Raw genomic sequence first — 16673 nt, forward strand, 5'->3', positions numbered from 1 at the left:
TCAGAGACAAGAAGGGGCTAAAAAAAAAAGGTTTAATTAAAAGCTGGAGATGGGGGAATTTACAGGGATTCATACAATCTTGAATATACATAGAGTAGGAAGATCTGAGGAGAAATGAGAATAGAATCTTTCTTTCTTTTTTCTCAGTCACATTTTCTCCAATTGAGCTGCGGAACTGGCCAGCCATCTGTGAGCAGGGGAGGAATATTCACAGTCAGTTTCTGAGCCTTCACATCTCTTCCTGGTACTCGTTATTCCCACGGGACTGGGGCATGGGGCTGGAGACGTGGTTTGCCTTGGCGGTCGCAGAATGACCAGACTGACCAGTGACCAACTGAACCGGGACTGAGTAATAATCTGATTGAAATGGGTCTGAGGCACTTGTGTGCTCCTCTTTGGAACCTGAGAATGAGAAAAGCACATGGCAATGCTCAGATCACAAAGAAAGAAAGGGGCTTGGGGCACATTTTGAGGGGGTATCTTTTTGGAGCAAGCAAAGTGATGAAGCCAGTAGGGGGGTGACTGTGGGGTTTCAGTAGTGGGCGCTGTTCTGCAGGGCGCAGGGAAGGGAGCTCAGTAGGGGGCGCTCTGCCCTCACAATTAGTGCTGACCCCAATGCCCCTGTATAGCACTAGGGGCGCTGTGTAGCAGCTAGAGGGATGCGTGACCCTTTAAGGGGTGCTGTCCCCTCAGTGATCACGCTGGACCTGTGGATGAGATGAGGAGCTGCTACAGCTTCCCTGGGAATCTGTATTCACATTTCTTTCTGGCCTGCAGTGCTCTCCCATCTGCGTTCAGCTGCTAAACAACTGCCGCAGGCCGCCCCAGAGATGGCTGCATCTGGAGGAGCGATCCCTCTGTGGCATTACACTGCAGCTGCCCGCCAGCTGCCACGCCCCACCCGAGAAGCAGCTGCCGTTCAGCCTTGGGGATTCCTAGGCAGTGTTACGGGGTGGCGGTTACCCAGGTGCCCCTCCGCAGAGGTGGCTGCATTTCAGCAGGTGGAGCCGAGGGGTCAGAAGAGGAGATATAACGGTCTAGCTGGTGTTGTCTACAGCAGCAGCGTCTTGGCCAGGTGAGAAATTTCAGGGTTCATCTGTTTAAGCTCCTCCAAGGTCCTGCGAAAGCAGGGAGAGGGGAGGGAAATGTGCGATTACCTTTGCCCTTCGTGCAGAGGTGGGAGATGAGGAAGATGAGGCCATTAATGGTGAAGAAGGACCCACCCACAGCGAGCTCCCGGACCCAGGAATGGCTGTGTGCTGCAAAAAGGAAGAAATGACTAAGAAATATTACACTGGCAGGCGTGTGTATCCCTGCTGCCCCCTTCTGGAGGGAATGAGACCAGCACAATGTGTGTGTGTGTGTGTGTGTGTGTGTGTGTGTGTGTGTGCATCACTGCTGTCCCCTCCTGTAGGGGATGTGCACAATGTGTGTGTGTGTGTGTGTTCCTGCTGTCCCCCTGCTGCAGTGAATGAGCTCTGCTGTGTGTGTGTGTGTGTGTGTGTGTGTGTGTGTCCTGCTGCTGCCCCCTGCTGGAAGGGATGAACCCTGCTCAGAGTGTGTGTGTGTGTGTGCGTGTTTTTAAGAGGAAGAGAGGGAGAGATTGCTGCCCCCTCCTGGAGGGAATGAGAGCTGCTGTGTGTGCACGTGTGTGTGTGTGTGTGTGTGTTCATAACTTCTGCCCCCTTCAGGAAGCATTAAATATATCTTAGACTGCTGACTCTGGGGCAACTTCACCTGTCATGGTAACATTCACAGCCAAGCTCCTTAGGGACAGAATCCACCTCCCGCTCATGTTCTCCTCGTACGCACAGGTGAATTCCCCGGTGCTGTAGGGACCAGCTTGTGGGATGCTGAGCATCATAGATCCGGTCCTGGTCTCTGTGGTGCTGACCTCAGACCCCACGTCCCCAGGGACGAGCTCAGCTCCTTCCTTGTAGAAGTGAAACCTTCGCTCACTAGCATTGCTGGGGGCCGTGCAGATGATGAGCAGGGGGAGCCCTTCGCTCACCACTCCGGACGGAGGATCCACACTCAACGCCGGCCAGGGAGGGAAGTCTGAAGGTAGGAGAGGCAACAAGAATGAATCTGGGGTGGGGTGGGGGGTTGACATGGGGGGAAAGCAGAGATGTTGCCCCAAACTCAACACTGGTAAGATTCAAACTGATACCTCATGACTCCCTACATGAGGACCTTTGCATAGCTGCGAGTGAGAGTCCAGGGTTTATTCCTTCCTCCAGATTCTACAAGGTGAGTGTTGTTAGCCATTAGTTTGTCATGTTAGGGAACAGGTTCTGGGAACCTAGATATCATAGACTCATAGGACTGGAAGGGACCTCAAGAGGTCATCTTGTCCAGTCCCCTGTACTCATGGCAGGACGAGACCATCCATGTTAGGTGTTTGTCTAACCTGCTCTTAAAAATCTCCAATGACAGAGATTTCACAACCTCCCTAGGCAATTCATTCCGGTGCTTAACCTGACAGTTAGGAAGTTTTTTCCTAATGTCCAACCTAAATCACCCTTGCTGCAATTTAAGCCCTATTGCTTCTTGTCCTAACCTCAGAGGTTAAGAAGAACAATTCTTCTCCCTCCTCCTTGTAACAACCTTTTATGTGCTTTATGTATCAGGTTGTGCTGAGTGTGGGGCATATGCTGGATCTCCATGCTAGTGACAGTCAAGTAGTCACATTGGGTGCCATGTTGTTGGCTGTTGGGTAGGCATGATGAATTGCTATATTGCTGGCTGTTGGATAGTCATGATGAGTCTCATGTTGCTGGCCATTGGGCAGCCATGTTGAGCGGCCATGTGAGGCGGCCATACTGTCAGCTTTTTGTCAGCCATGTTGTTGACTGTGTCTGTTGCATTGCCATAGTGTTTGGCCATGTTGTTTGTAGTTGGCTAGCCATACTGGGTTGCCATTTTGTTGATAGTTTGGCAGCCATTTTGGTTACCTTTATGTGGGAAGTGAAGGACATGTTTGGTGACTATAGTTGGCAGCCTGATTTCCATAATTTGGCATAGTATTTGTACAATGGCTGAGGGTGTTCCCAGCTTTTGGATAAGCATGTTAATGAGTCACGTTTCTGGAAGCCTGGAGATTGTGTTGTCAATTGGTCAGACATGTTGGTAGACTATATTTTTGGCAGTCATGGCTGGGGGGTGGGGTTTAGTCAGTAGTTCAGAAGCCATATTTCTGAAAGCTGAGATGTTTTATATCAGTTTTGCAGCTGTGTTGGCTGCCCATGTTAGTGGCAGTAGGTTGTTGTCAGCAATTGGGTAGCAATTATTATTTATTTGTATTATCATAGTGCCTAGGAGCTCTTGTCCAGACCCAGAATTCTAGGGTGGTAGGCAACCAATATTGGATGGCCATGTTGTCAGTAGTGGGGAAACCATATTGGAGGGCCATATATTGGCAGCTGGTCAGCCATGATGGGTGGCCATGTTGTTTGTAATGGGGTAGCCATGTTGTTGTTAGCTGGGCAGCCATGTTGGGTGGCCATGTTGTTGGCAGTTGGTCAGCCATACTGTGTGGCTGTATTCATGGAGGGATTAGCCATGTTGGGCAGCCGTAGTTGGGAACTGAATGGCAAGTTGGGGGACTGTGCTGTTGGTTGGCTCCTTGCCATACTTTTGTCCACTTATGGCTTTATGCATCTTGGAAGTGTTCACCTCTGACCCTAAGGAATGGTAGAGACTGTGCAGAGCTCACCTTTTACTCTGATGAGGACAGCGTCACTCCTGCTGGACCTGTTCCAAGAACCGGCTTGACCTATCCAGTAGTCGCACTGGTACGACCCCCCATCCTTAGGCCCTGTGAGGTTTATTTTGTAAGTATGGCTTCTCCTGGATGAAGCTGGGACTGAGATGGCCTTTCCGATATTGCTGTAGTACTGGAATCCTTCAACTCTATCCACCGAAGGAGGAGCAGAGCACTTGATTTCAACAGTGTCTCCGGGGAAGTACTCCTGCTTCTGGGGGTTCAGGGACAGGGATGGGGCCACAGGGGCACCTGGGAAAGAAAAGCTTCCATTGGCATTAATTGGGAAGGAAGACAGAAGCAGCAGCCAAGAGAGAAACCCACAGATGCCCCACATCCAACCCTCAGACATGGGCTACCCCCAGACCAGGCCAAAGAATTAGGACCCGCCCCCTGGAGCACACAGGCACAGAACTGGGGGGGCGGGGGCAGGAGAAGAGATGGATGGGGGTGGGGCAGGAGGAGAATGTTCTGCAATGATGAGGTGTGTTCCTAAACTGCCCTTTCAAGACTTCAGGGGATGATGCCCCCCAAAAAGCACACCATCACCTACTGATGTACCCTCCCCTCCCCACCAGGGGGCAGCAAGGTACCCATCCAGCCTCTGGACTCCCTGGGCTGAGACCCCACCAACTTGTCTCACCTATGGGCCGCTCTGGGGTGGGGCTGGCATTGGGGCTGGGCTGGACAAAGTGGGAGTTTGGTGTGTCCAAGGGGGGGCTAACAGGAGATCCCCACAGATCCAACCCCGTGGGATTCCAAACCCCAGCACAGGTGAATTCTCCTCTAGAGACAACCCCACCCCAAAATGAGTCATCTCAATGAGCACAAGAGTCGGCATTACCTGCAGGGAGCACTGGCCTGGGGAGAATCTGGAGAGCGACTGAAAGATAGAAGCGAGGATGAGTCAGAGATCTGGGGAAGGAGGAGTGTGATGGGAGTCAGGAATGCTGGGAGAAAGGCAGGGGGGTAGAGGGAGAATGTGGAGTGGGATGTGTGTCAGACTCTCCCCCCCCCGGGTGGCCACTTGGAACTTGGGTACCACTGAGCCCACCTGACCCACCAGCCTGGGCTCCCTTTACACTGTAATGCTGAGGCAAGCCAGCTAAGCCCTCCCTCAGGCTTCAGACTGCACTTTACCAGCACACATACAGGTAGGGACACACTCCGCTACAGCTACACTCAGGCTCAGCCAAGAAATTGCCCAGTACTCAAGTGCCCACCCCCATCTAGAGGGTAAACCCAACATTGTACCATCTTGCCCAGAGAACTTTACAGCGTAAGCTCATGAAATTCGCCCCCTCCCTCAATGTGGAGAGGGACATGCACAGCTTTCTGCCCCAGGTTATAATTTCCACACACACTGTTTTAGACAAAACAAAACAAGTTTTTATTAACTACAAGAGAGAGATTTGAAGTGATTATAGGGGATAGCAAACAGATCGAAGTAGATTACCTAGCAAATAGAAAATGCAACATAAGCTTCATATACTAACAAAATTCGATATGAGCAGCAAATTTTCACCCTAAATGTTGTTTTAGGCAGAAGAGATTCTTGAAGCCAAGCTGCACTTGCTTTCAGCTTTAAACTCCAGTTATTCCTTTCACAGGCTAGACAACCCTCTAGCCTGGGGTCATCAGCCCGTCTCCCCTAGTTCAGTCTTTTTGTTTCTCAGGCGTGTTCAGCAGTCTTCTTTCTTGGGCGGGGAGGCAGTGAAGAATGAGCCACGATGATGTCACTCCCCTGCTTTAAATAGTTTTTGCATATGGAGGGAATCCTTTGTCCCCCCCCACCAGTGAGTGGAAAAATACTAGTATTATCATGGAGTCCAGTACCAGGTGACTTGGTTACATGACCCTGCGGCCATAACTCAGGGTCTGGCTACACTTGCAGCTGTACAGCGCTGTGAGTTAAACCTGCCTTCGTACAGCTGAGTAGGGAAAGCGCTGCAGTCTGTCCACACTGACAGCTGCCAGTGCACTGGCGTGGCCACATTTGCGGCACTTGCCGTGGCATTGGGAGCGGTGCATTATGGGCAGCTATCCCACAGAACACCTCTTCCCATTCTGGCGCCGTGGGTTGTGGGAAGGGGGCGTGGGTGCGGGGCATTCTGCGTCCTGTCCCAATGCCTCGTGATGCATCACTTCGCATCCCAGAAATTCCTGTGTTTCCATCCACATTTGGCGCCATTTGGCGCCATCTTTCAAAGCCATCTTTCAACGGTTTCTGTGCAGCATGGTCTGTGTTCCATTTTGGTCTGCGGGAAATGGAGCCCGAACTGCTGAGGAGTATGCTGACGAGTCTCACCAGCATGGCACATTTGGCAGTCGAGCTATTCCTTAAGATCCAAAGGGAGAACATAACATAAGAACATAAGAACATAAGAAAGGCCGTACCGGGTCAGACCAAAGGTCCATCTAGCCCAGTATCCTGTCTACCGACATTGGGCAATGCCAGGTGCCCCAGAGGGAGTGAACCTAACAGGCAATGATCAAGTGATCTCTCTCCTGCCATCCATCTCCATCCTCTGACAGACAGAGGCTAGGGACACCATTCCTTACCCATCCTGGCTAATATCCATTAATGGACTTAACCACCATGAATTTATCCAGTTCTCTTTTAAACTCTGTTATGGTCCTAGTCTTCACAACCTTCTCAGGTAAGGAGTTCCACAAGTTGACTGTGCGCTGCGTGAAGAAGAACTTCCTTTTATTTGTTTTAAACCTGCTGCCTATTAATTTCATTTGATGACCCCTAGTTCTTGTATTATGGGAATAAGTAAATAACTTTTCCTTATCCACTTTCTCCACATCACTCATGATTTTATATACCTCTATCATATCCCCCCTTAGTCTCCTCTTTTCCAAGCTGAAGAGTCCTAGCCTCTTTAATCTCTGCTCATATGGGACCCGTTCCAAACCCTTAATCATTTTAGTTGCCCTTTTCTTAACCTTTTCTAGTGCCAGTATATCTTTTTTGAGATGAGGAGACCACATCTGTACGCAGTATTCGAGATGAGGGCGTACCATCGTTTTATGTAAGGGCAATAATATATTCTCAGTCTTATTCTCTATCCCCTTTTTAATGATACCTAACATCCTGTTTGTTTTTTTGACTGCCTCTGCACAAGGGTGAGGAGTCCGACGATGATATCGGGTCGCGTAATGTGTACGACACGAGATTGCTTGTGGCATTCACGGACATGCTCAGCACCATGGAACACCACTTTTGGGCTCGGGAAACAAGCCCTGAGTGGTGGGATCACCTTGTCATGCAAGTCTGGGATGACGAGCAGTGGCTGCAGAACTTTCGGATGAGAACAGCCACTTTCCTGGGACTGTGTGAGGAGCTCGCCCCCACCCTGCAGCGCAAGTACACAAGATTGAGAGCTGCCCTGCCAGTGGAGAAGCGGGTGGCTATTGCAATCTGGCAGTTGGGAATTCCAGACAGCTACTGATCGGTCGCAAACCAGTTTGGAGTGGGAAAGTCGACCGTTGGAATCGTGTTGATGCAAGTTTGCAGGGCCATTAATCGCATCTTGCTCAGAAGAACCATGACTCTGGGTAAAGTGCAGGACATTGTGGATGGCTTTGCACAAATGGGTTTCCCTAACTGTGGAGGGGCGATAGATGGGACGCATATTCCTATTCTGGCACCACCCCACCTAGCATCCGAGTACATTAATCAGAAGGGGTATTTCTCTATGGTTTTCCAGGTGCTTGTGGATCACTGTGGGCATTTCATTGACATTAATGCAGGCTGGCCCAGAAAGGTGCATGATGCACGCATCTTTCAGAACACTGGCCTGTTCAGGAAGCTGCAGGCCGGGACTTTTTTCACAGAGTGGAAGATCACAGTAGGGGAAGTCGAAATGCCCATTGTGATCCTTGGAGACCCCGCTTACCCGTTAATGCCATGGCTCATGAAACTCTACACAGGGATCCTTGAGTGTGCTTTTAGCTATTTAAAGGGCCACTGGCGATCTCTGTATGGGAAACTGGACTTGGCCGAAAACAGCATCCCCGCGGTTATATCCATGTGCTGTACCCTCCATAATATTTGTGAAGGGAAGGGTGAAAGATTCAGTCAGGCATGGACCTCCGATGTTCAACACCTGGAGGCTGAATTTGCACAATCAGAGAGCAGGGATCTTAGAGGGGCCCAGCCCAGGGCTTCAAGGATTAGCTCAGTGGTTTGAGCATTGGCCTGCTAAACCCAGGATTGTGAGTTCAATCCTTGAGGGGGCCACGTAGGGATCTGGGGCAAAATCAGTACTTGGTCCTGGTAGTGAAGGCAGGGGGCTGGACTTGATGACCTTTCAAGGTCCCTTCCAGTTCTAGGAGATAGGATATCTTCATTCATAATTCAATTCATGCCTTGAGGGAGCAATTTGAGGCTGAAAACCAGCAGTAATGTCTGGTGCTCTGCACAGGAGTGAAGTGCAGTGGTTCCAATGTTAGTAGGAATCTGTGTTTGCTAAGCTGACTTGCAGTGCCTGTTTCTTTCCTGGGCTAAGGTAGCTTTTATTTTATTCAATAATAAAGAATGTTTTCAAAGCCAAAAAAATCCATTTATTGAAAAGAAAATTCATTTACTGAAAAGAAACACAACTGCTTGGGAATCAGAAAGGGCAAGGGGCTGGGGTGGGGAACGGTACAATCACAGATTTGCGTATGTCCTGTCTGGTGTGCTGTGCAATGAGTGCTGACTTTAGGATGGCTATACTGCATGGTGATGGGGGTTGAATGCAGAGGGTAAGGGTTGTAGTTCTCAGCACTGCTTGGTGAAGATACAGGTGTTGGAGGCAGCTGGTGGCAGTAAGAACCCGGATGTTGGGGAAAGTGGGTTGGAGGTGACATGGGGGCACAAGGGAAAGAGTTTTGGGACAAGGGCCGCAGGGGGGGTGAGTGCGGTAGTGCTCCGCCTGCATGGCTACGAGCGCCTGGATAGAGTGCGCTTGGTGCTCCATGATGCTTATCAGCTGATCCGTGCTTTGCTGCCGGTGCTCCGTGCTTCGCCGCCGGCGTGCTGCATTTTCCTGGCGGATCCTGCTTTTGCTCTCCCTCCACTCCTGTGCTTTTTGATTCTCTGTAAGAGATTGATGCATCACTTCCTGCAGCATGTCTTCTTTGCTTTTTCGCAGTCTCTTCCGGAGTTTTTGCAGTCTCTCAGTCGGTGATAACACGGACAGCTGAGATCTCAAGGTTGCATCTGTAATGGCAAAATGCAACACTTAACAGAGGCAGCATTGTTTATACTAGATAGAGTAATGATTCCCCCGCACTAAAGGAGGGCACACACAGTCTACACAATAGCATACTTTTCCCGTCCCAAAGAGAGCGCACATAACCCACGGGAGCCCCAAAATGGTGAGTTTCAGAGTAGCAGCCGTGTTAGTCTGTATCCGCAAAAAGAACAGGAGTACTTGTGGCACCTTAGAGACTAACAAATTTATTAGAGCATAAGCTTTCGTGGACTACAGCCCGAAGAAGTGGGCTGTAGTCCACGAAAGCTTATGCTCTAATAAATTTGTTAGTCTCTAAGGTGCCACAAGTACTCCTGTTCTTTTTGCCAAAATGGTGAGTAAGGGGGACTGATTGTTTCAGGGCTGTACTGTCCTCTGAATTTCTGTGCCTGGGGAAAGCCAACAGCTGCAGGGGGCACCTACACTGAACACTGTCCCAACATTTTCCACAGGAGTTCGTCCTGGAAGATATCTCGCTGCTGAGGGTGACCTGGGAAGCAAGGGAGGGTCTTCTACTGCAATGCGGCTTCTGTCCTGGTCCATATGCAGCTTGCCTGTGTGCAGCAATGGTCCCCCTGCCCCTCGCGGCACAGTGGCGCGGACACATTAATCTGACTGGGACAAGGACCATGGTGACTCTCCTAAGAAACCTGCGCAAGCGCATTGCCCACGTTCTGGATGAGACTTTCCAAGAGATTACCAAGGCCGATTACCGTGACGTGATAGACCACATCAATGCACTATTCCACATCTAGTCATGCAGCCCTAACCCTCCTCTCCCAAAGAGCCCGCACCGAAAAAATTCCTTCCTGAAAAAACAACTTCCTGAAAAATAAGCCGCTTACTGGGAACCTGCTCTTCTGTTTGTCCTCCACCAAGTACCGGCCACTGCGACTGGCTACCTTCCTCTTGGCTCGAGAAGAGCTCCTGGCTGCGTGCCTTCAGGGATTCCGGGGTGTCTCCTCCTGCCCCAGCACCCTCACTCCTGCTTTCCTCCTCCTCCTCCCCCCACTCTGAAGTGTCCATGGTGGTGCTCGGAGTGGAGGTGGGGTCACCCCCAAGTATCGCGTCCAGCTCTTTTTAGAATCGACAGGTCGCGGGGGGGTGCACCCGAGCGGCCATTTGCCTCGCGGGCTTTGCAATAGGCACTCCGCAGCTCCTTCACTTTAATCCTGCACTGCACCACATCCTGGTCATGGCCCCTGTCCATCATGGCCCTTGATATCTGCCTGAAGGTATCGTAATTCCTATGGCTGGAGCGCAGCTGGGACTGGACAGCTTCCTCCCCCCAAACACTGATGAGGTCCAGCAACTCGCCTTTGCTCCATACTGGGGCTCGCTTGGCGCGTGGAGACATGGTCACCTGGAAAGATTCGCTGAGAGCACTCCACACCATGCCGGGCTGAGCAAACAGGAAGGGGATTTTTAAAATTCCCGGGGAATATAAAGGGTGGGTCTGACGGTTGGTCACCTGAGGCCAGGGCAGTAGAGTTCGAACTGATGACCAGAGTGGCTAGAACAGGCATTGTGGGATACTGCCGAATACTTGTGGAGGCCAATCAGAGTGCATTGGGGGGCCACACTGGCACCGCAGCACAATACTCTTTATTCTTCTCGGGGAGGTGGAGTACAAGCAGCGCTGTAGCCGCGGAGATACAGCGCTGTACGTGCCTTGCCAGTGTGGACGGGGAGTGAAGTACTGCGCTGTGGGCAGCTTTATTGCGCTGTAACTCGCAAGTGTAGCCAAGGCCTCAGAGGCTGTTTGCAGAGTTCCCAGGAAAGCTTCTCAGTGGGTGGGAAGCATCTTCTAAGATCTATTGTTTTCTCTAACAACCCTTCCCAGTGAGACATCTAGACTGATTGCATTCTGCCTAGTGGGCGTTCCCCAGGTGTAAGCACATTTGTAATAGGTGCATAGACAATATTAATAACTTCAGATATAAAAATGATACATGCATACAAATAGGATAATCATATTCAGTAAACCATAACCTTTTCAATGATACCCCACACGACCTCTCTTGTATAAAATACATCATAGTTATGCCATAATCATATCATGACAATACCTCTATGAGGAATATGGGGTCGTAGTGTCACAGGACAGTACAGCTCAAATGAGAAGGAAAGCAAGAAAAAGCAAGCAAGAAAAGAGACAGAAAGAGAAAGAACGCAAACAGGCAAGCAAGAAAGAAATATAGACAAGAGACAGAACGAGAAAGCAGAAAAACAAGCAAGCAAGAAAGAAAAGCAAGAGAGAGAGAATAAACAGGAGGATGGAATGTAAGCAAGACAGAAAAGAGACAGAAAGAGAATGCAAGAAAACAAACACGCAAGAAAAGAACGAGAAAGCAAGACAGCAGTCAAGAAACAAAAGAGATAGACAGAAAAAAATAAGAGGTTGAAAGAAAAAGCAGGAAAGCAAGCAAGAAAAGCAATAGAAGAGACTAAACGAGCTAGAAAGACAAAACAGGAAAGCAAGCGAGCAATCTAGAAAAGAGGAATCAGAAAAGCGAGCTGGAAAGAAAAGCCCTAGCAAGAGAAAGAAATGAAAGAGCTAGAAAGAAAAGGCAAGAACCAGAGAAAAGCCATAGAAGCAAGCAAGAAAGACGAAAGTAAAAGACAGAAAGAAGGATGGTGAGCAAGCGAGCAAGGAAAGAGAAGCAGGAAAGCAAACAAGGCAGGAGATAGCCCAAGAGAGGAAGCAGGCCCAGGGAGGCTACTTACCCAGCAGTGGCAGCAGGAGAGTTAGCTCCATGCTGAGAGAGCTGATCCGTCTGGGGCTGAGAGCTGGGTTCTGAGCCATCAGCACTGTCTCTGCCCAGGGAGGAGACTGGTTCCCTTCCTGTCAGCTGAACCCCGGTGTGGACGTGACACCCAACCTCCACTTCCTCTGTGATGTGGGAGATATCCTGGCATCCCAGTGAAGGTCACATGCTGGACTCTTGGGCAATATGACAGCAGTTGCTGACCACAAACTGAGGCCCTTCTCCCTGCATTTCCCCTCCCCCCTTCAGCATCTATGTTATGCCTAACATAGTGAATGCTAATGGGAAGGGGGTAGGTTTAGCGGATAAAATAAAAAAAGAACAAGTTAAAAATCACTTAGAAAAGTTAGATGCCTGCAAGTCACCCGGGCCTGATGAAATGCATCCTAGAATACTCAAGGAGCTAATAGAGGAGGTATCTGAGCCTCTAGCTATTATCTTTGGAAAGTCATGGGAGACAGGAGAGATTCCAGAAGACTGGAAAAGGGCAAATATAGTGCCCATCTATAAAAAGGGAAATAAAAACAACCCAGGTAACTACAGACCAGTTAGTTTAACTTCTGTGCCAGGGAAGATAATGGAGCAAGTAATTAAGGAAATCATCTGCAAACACTTGGAAGGTGGTAAGGTGATAGGGAACAGCCAGCATGGATTTGTGAAGAACAAATCATGTCAAACCAATCTGATAGCTTTCTTTGATAGGATAACGAGCCTTGTGGATAAGGGTGAAGCGGTGGATGTGGTATACCTAGACTTTAGTAAGGCATTTGATACGGTCTCGCATGATATTCTTATCGATAAACTAGGCAAATACAAATTAGATGGGGCTACTATAAGGTGGGTGCATAACTGGCTGGATAACCGTACTCAGAGAGTTGTTATTAATGGTTCCCAATCCTGCTGGAAAGGCGTAACGAGTGGGGTTCCGCAGGGGTCTGTTTTGGGACCGGCTCTGTTCAATATCTTCATCAACGACTTAGATATTGGCATAGAAAGTACGCTTATTAAGTTTGCGGATGATACCAAACTGGGAGGGATTGCAACTACTTTGGAGGACAGGGTCATAATTCAAAATGATCTGGACAAATTGGAGAAATGGTCTGAGGTAAACAGGATGAAGTTTAACAAAGACAAATGCAAAGTGCTCCACTTAGGAAGGAAAAATCAATTTCACACATACAGAATGGGAAAAGACTGTCTAGGAAGGAGTACGGCAGAAAGGGATCTAGGGGTTATAGTGGACCACAAGCTAAATATGAGTCAACAGTGTGATGCTGTTGCAAAAAAAGCAAACATGATTCTGGGATGCATTAACAGGTGTGTTGTGAGCAAGACACGAGAAGTCCTTCTTCCGCTCTACTCTGCTCTGGTTAGGCCTCAGCTGGAGTATTGTGTCCAGTTCTGGGCGCCGCATTTTAAAAAAGATGTGGAGAAATTGGAAAGGGTCCAAAGAAGAGCAACAAGAATGATTAAAGGTCTTGAGAACATGACCTATGAAGGAAGGCTGAAAGAACTGGGTTTGTTTAGTTTGGAAAAGAGAAGACTGAGAGGGGACATGATAGCAGTTTTCAGGTATCTAATAGGGTGTCATAAGGAGGAGGGAGAGAACTTGTTCACCTTAGCCTCTAAGGATAGAACCAGAAACAATGGGTTTAAACTGCAGCAAGGGAGGTCTAGGTTGGACATTAGGAAAAAGTTCCTAACTGTCAGGGTGGTTAAACACTGGAAGAAATTGCCTAGGGAGGTTGTGGAATCTCCGTCTCTGGAGATATTTAAGAGTAGGTTAGATAAATGTCTATCAGGGATGGTCTAGACAGTATTTGGTCCTGCCATGCGGGCAGGGGACTGGACTCGATGACCTCTCGAGGTCCCTTCCAGTCCTATAATCTATGAATCTATGAATCTATGAATCTTGCAAAAGCAACATGGCCCTGGGCCAGCTCAGCTCAACGCGGTGTAACCCACCCATAGGACCTTCTTCAGCGGTGTGGGGAAACTGAGGCACGGTGCAGGCAAGGTGGGTGATGCCCCAGCCTTTATACCGTCTCCACTGGGAGTCAGATATTTGCGGTGACCAACGTGTAAGAAAATTAATTATTTCCTCCCGTTTGCATTGAAATTTTTCACCCTGATTTTCTAAGCAGCTCAAACTTGCCTGTTTGTGCCGAGGCCTAAGGGGTTTGAATGCCCATGAACAAGGATGGGAATTGGGTGTCTGAATCCCTTTGGCCATCTCATTTTTGGATTGAGGCTCTTATGGGCAGCAACTGGCTCTGGGCTGTGGGGTGGTTGATGCTAGTAATCTCATGATAAAGACCAGAGGCCAGGAATTTCAGGGGTGCCTAGTTTCAGAGTAACAGCCGTGTTAGTCTGTATCCGCAAAAAGAAGAACAGGAGTACTTGTGGCACCTTAGAGACTAACAAATTTATTAGAGCATAAGCTTTCGTGGACTACAGCCCACTTCTTCGGATGCATCCGAAGAAGTGGGCTGTAGTCCACGAAAGCTTATGCTCTAATAAATTTGATAGGGGTGCCTAGAGATTCTGTCTGGCTTGCCGGGAAGCTGCCCTCGGAGGATCAGGGCCTTTCCAGATCCCAAGGACCCACAATCCCTAGTCACCTTTGAAAATGTTGGTTGCATGTCTTCCCAACTGATAGGAATCATGCCCCTTCTTGGAACTGAGAGGGGAACCCAGGAGTCCCCCCATGCCATGCCCAGAGCTGGGGCGAGAACCCAGGAGTCCTGACTCCCAGCCCCCCCTGCTGCAACCACTAGATCCCACTCCCTGCTCAGAGCTGAGGTGAGAACGTAGGAGTCATGGCTCCTAGCCAGCCACCCCCCATCCGCTCAAATTACTAGATCCCACTGCCCTATCAGAGTTGTGTAGAGAACCCAGGAGTCCTGATACCCAGCTCCTGCCCCCCCCTTCCAACCACTAGACCCCACTGCCTGCTCAGAGCTGAGGGTAGAATCTAGGAGTCCTGGCACCCAGCCCCTTCTGCTCTAGCCACTAGTTCCCACTCCCCTCCAAGAGCTGGGAATGGAGAAGATGGGCTGTTGCAGGAGAATCTCCCCAGAAAGATCAATATGTCCCTGCCTTGCATGGAACAGGGGATGAGAGTGAATGATGACTTATGGACGAGGAGGTTGAAGAAGGGGTGGCTGGGCCATGTCTACAGGGAGGGTCAGGGGCCAGGATTGGGCCCCGAGTATCACTGAGCTAATGAGATGACAGGGACTGGAGCTGAAGGAACTGAATTCAGCTCACAGTGGGCTGCCGCTCTCTGAGCCCGCAGCCTCATGGATTCAGGGCAAGGTGGCTTCTCCTTGATAGTGGGGCTAGTGGTGGGTGCACACAGCTGGCCACAGCCCAGCTCAGCAGGGACAGGCGTTCTATGGAGAATCTCCCTTCTGGGTCATCAGTACAGGGCCAATGACACACACCACAGAGGGGAGGAAATAACCACAGCAAAGGAAATAGAGAAAGAACATGTTAAAGAATATTTAGAGACATTAGATGTATCCAAGTTGGCAGTGCCTGATGAAATCATCCTAGGGTACTTAAGGAATAAGCTGAAACAACCTGGAATCATCAGCAATTATCTTAGAGGAGTCATGGAGCCTGGGTGATATTCCAGAGAGCTAGGGAAGGGAAAACATTGTAGCTATCTTTAAAAAGGGGAAGAAGGAAGACCTTGGTTATTAGTCAGTCAGTCTAACTTTGATACCTGGAAAGATACTGGAACAAGTTATTAAACAATCAATCTGTGAGCACCTAGAGGATAAGAAGATTATAAGAAAGAGCCAGCATGGATTTGTCAAGAACAAATCATGCCAAAGCAACCTCATTTACTTCTTTGGCAGGGTTACTGGCTTCGTGGATGGGGGGAAGCAGTAGACGTGATGTATCTTGATTTTAGTCAGGTGTTTGACAGTCCCACGTGACATTCACATAGGCAAACTAGGGAAATGTGGTCTAGGTGAAATTATTATAAGCTGCGTGCACAACTGGTTGAAAGACCATCCTCAAAAAGTAGTTAGCAATGGTTTGCCATTAAAGCGAGAGGGCATACTTAATGGTGTCCCACAGGGCTCAGTCGTGGTCTGGTACTAGTCAATATTTTCATGAATGACTTGGAGAATGGAGAGTAGAGAATAGGCTTATAAACTTTGCGGAGGACACCAAGATTGGAGGGGTTGCAAGCACTTTGGAGGGCAGGATTAGAATTCAAAACGACCTTGACAAGTTGGGGGGAATTGGCCTGAAATCAACAGGATGAAATTAAATAGAGACAAGTGCAAATGCAATGAGGAATCTGGTGGCACCTTAAGGAGTGGAGGGGCAGAAATGGGCAGAAAGACCATAGGAGGTTAAAGGGGGGGTTTAATGACAAACAGGAGACAGGAAATTTACCTTAAGGTGCCACCGGACTCCTCATTGTTTTTGTGGATACAGACTAACACAGCTACCCCCTGATACTTGAAGTGCAAATAATTTCACTTAGGAAGGGAAAATCAAAGGCACTGCTGCAAATTGGGGACTAACTGGCTAAGAGGGGCGTACTGCTGACAAGGATCCGGGGTTAGGGTGGATCACAAATTGCAGATGAGTCCCCAATGCGATGCAGCTGTGAGAAACGCTAATATCATTCTGGGGTGTATTCACAGGAGTCTTGTATGTAACACACGGAAGGTCATTCTCCTACTCATCTCGGCATTGGTGAGACGTCAGCTGGAGAACTGTGTCCAATTCTGGGATTTTAGGAAAGATGTGGACAAATTCAAGAGAGTCCAAAGGAGAGCAACAAAAATGATCAAAGGTTTTGAAAACCTGACCTATGAGGAAAGGTTTTTAAAAAAACGGGCTTTTTTAGTCTTGAGAAAAGAAGACCTG

The 16673-nt window shown here is 49.1% G+C and overlaps 2 protein-coding genes across 2 annotated transcripts; both read right to left on the reverse strand.

Moving 5' to 3' along the window:
• Nucleotides 1-229: 229 nt before the first annotated feature.
• On the reverse strand, nucleotides 230-11890 carry LOC128846131 (uncharacterized). Its single transcript, XM_054045194.1, has 6 exons — nucleotides 11737-11890; nucleotides 4608-4646; nucleotides 3716-4015; nucleotides 1738-2058; nucleotides 1158-1259; nucleotides 230-402 (listed from the first exon to the last, which is right to left on the reverse strand). Exons 1-6 carry the CDS (start codon nucleotides 11813-11815, stop codon nucleotides 230-232), a joined length of 1014 nt encoding a protein of 337 aa, XP_053901169.1. The 5' UTR covers nucleotides 11816-11890.
• Nucleotides 8361-10072, reverse strand: LOC128846813 (uncharacterized). Its single transcript, XM_054046052.1, has 2 exons — nucleotides 9855-10072; nucleotides 8361-8975 (listed from the first exon to the last, which is right to left on the reverse strand). The coding sequence occupies exons 1-2, from the start codon at nucleotides 10033-10035 to the stop codon at nucleotides 8386-8388; spliced, it is 771 nt and encodes a 256-aa protein (XP_053902027.1). The 5' UTR covers nucleotides 10036-10072; the 3' UTR covers nucleotides 8361-8385.
• Nucleotides 11891-16673: the final 4783 nt, after the last annotated feature.

This window comes from Malaclemys terrapin, chromosome 12, assembly GCF_027887155.1.
Source record: "Malaclemys terrapin pileata isolate rMalTer1 chromosome 12, rMalTer1.hap1, whole genome shotgun sequence".
Taxonomy (NCBI): domain Eukaryota; kingdom Metazoa; phylum Chordata; order Testudines; family Emydidae; genus Malaclemys; species Malaclemys terrapin.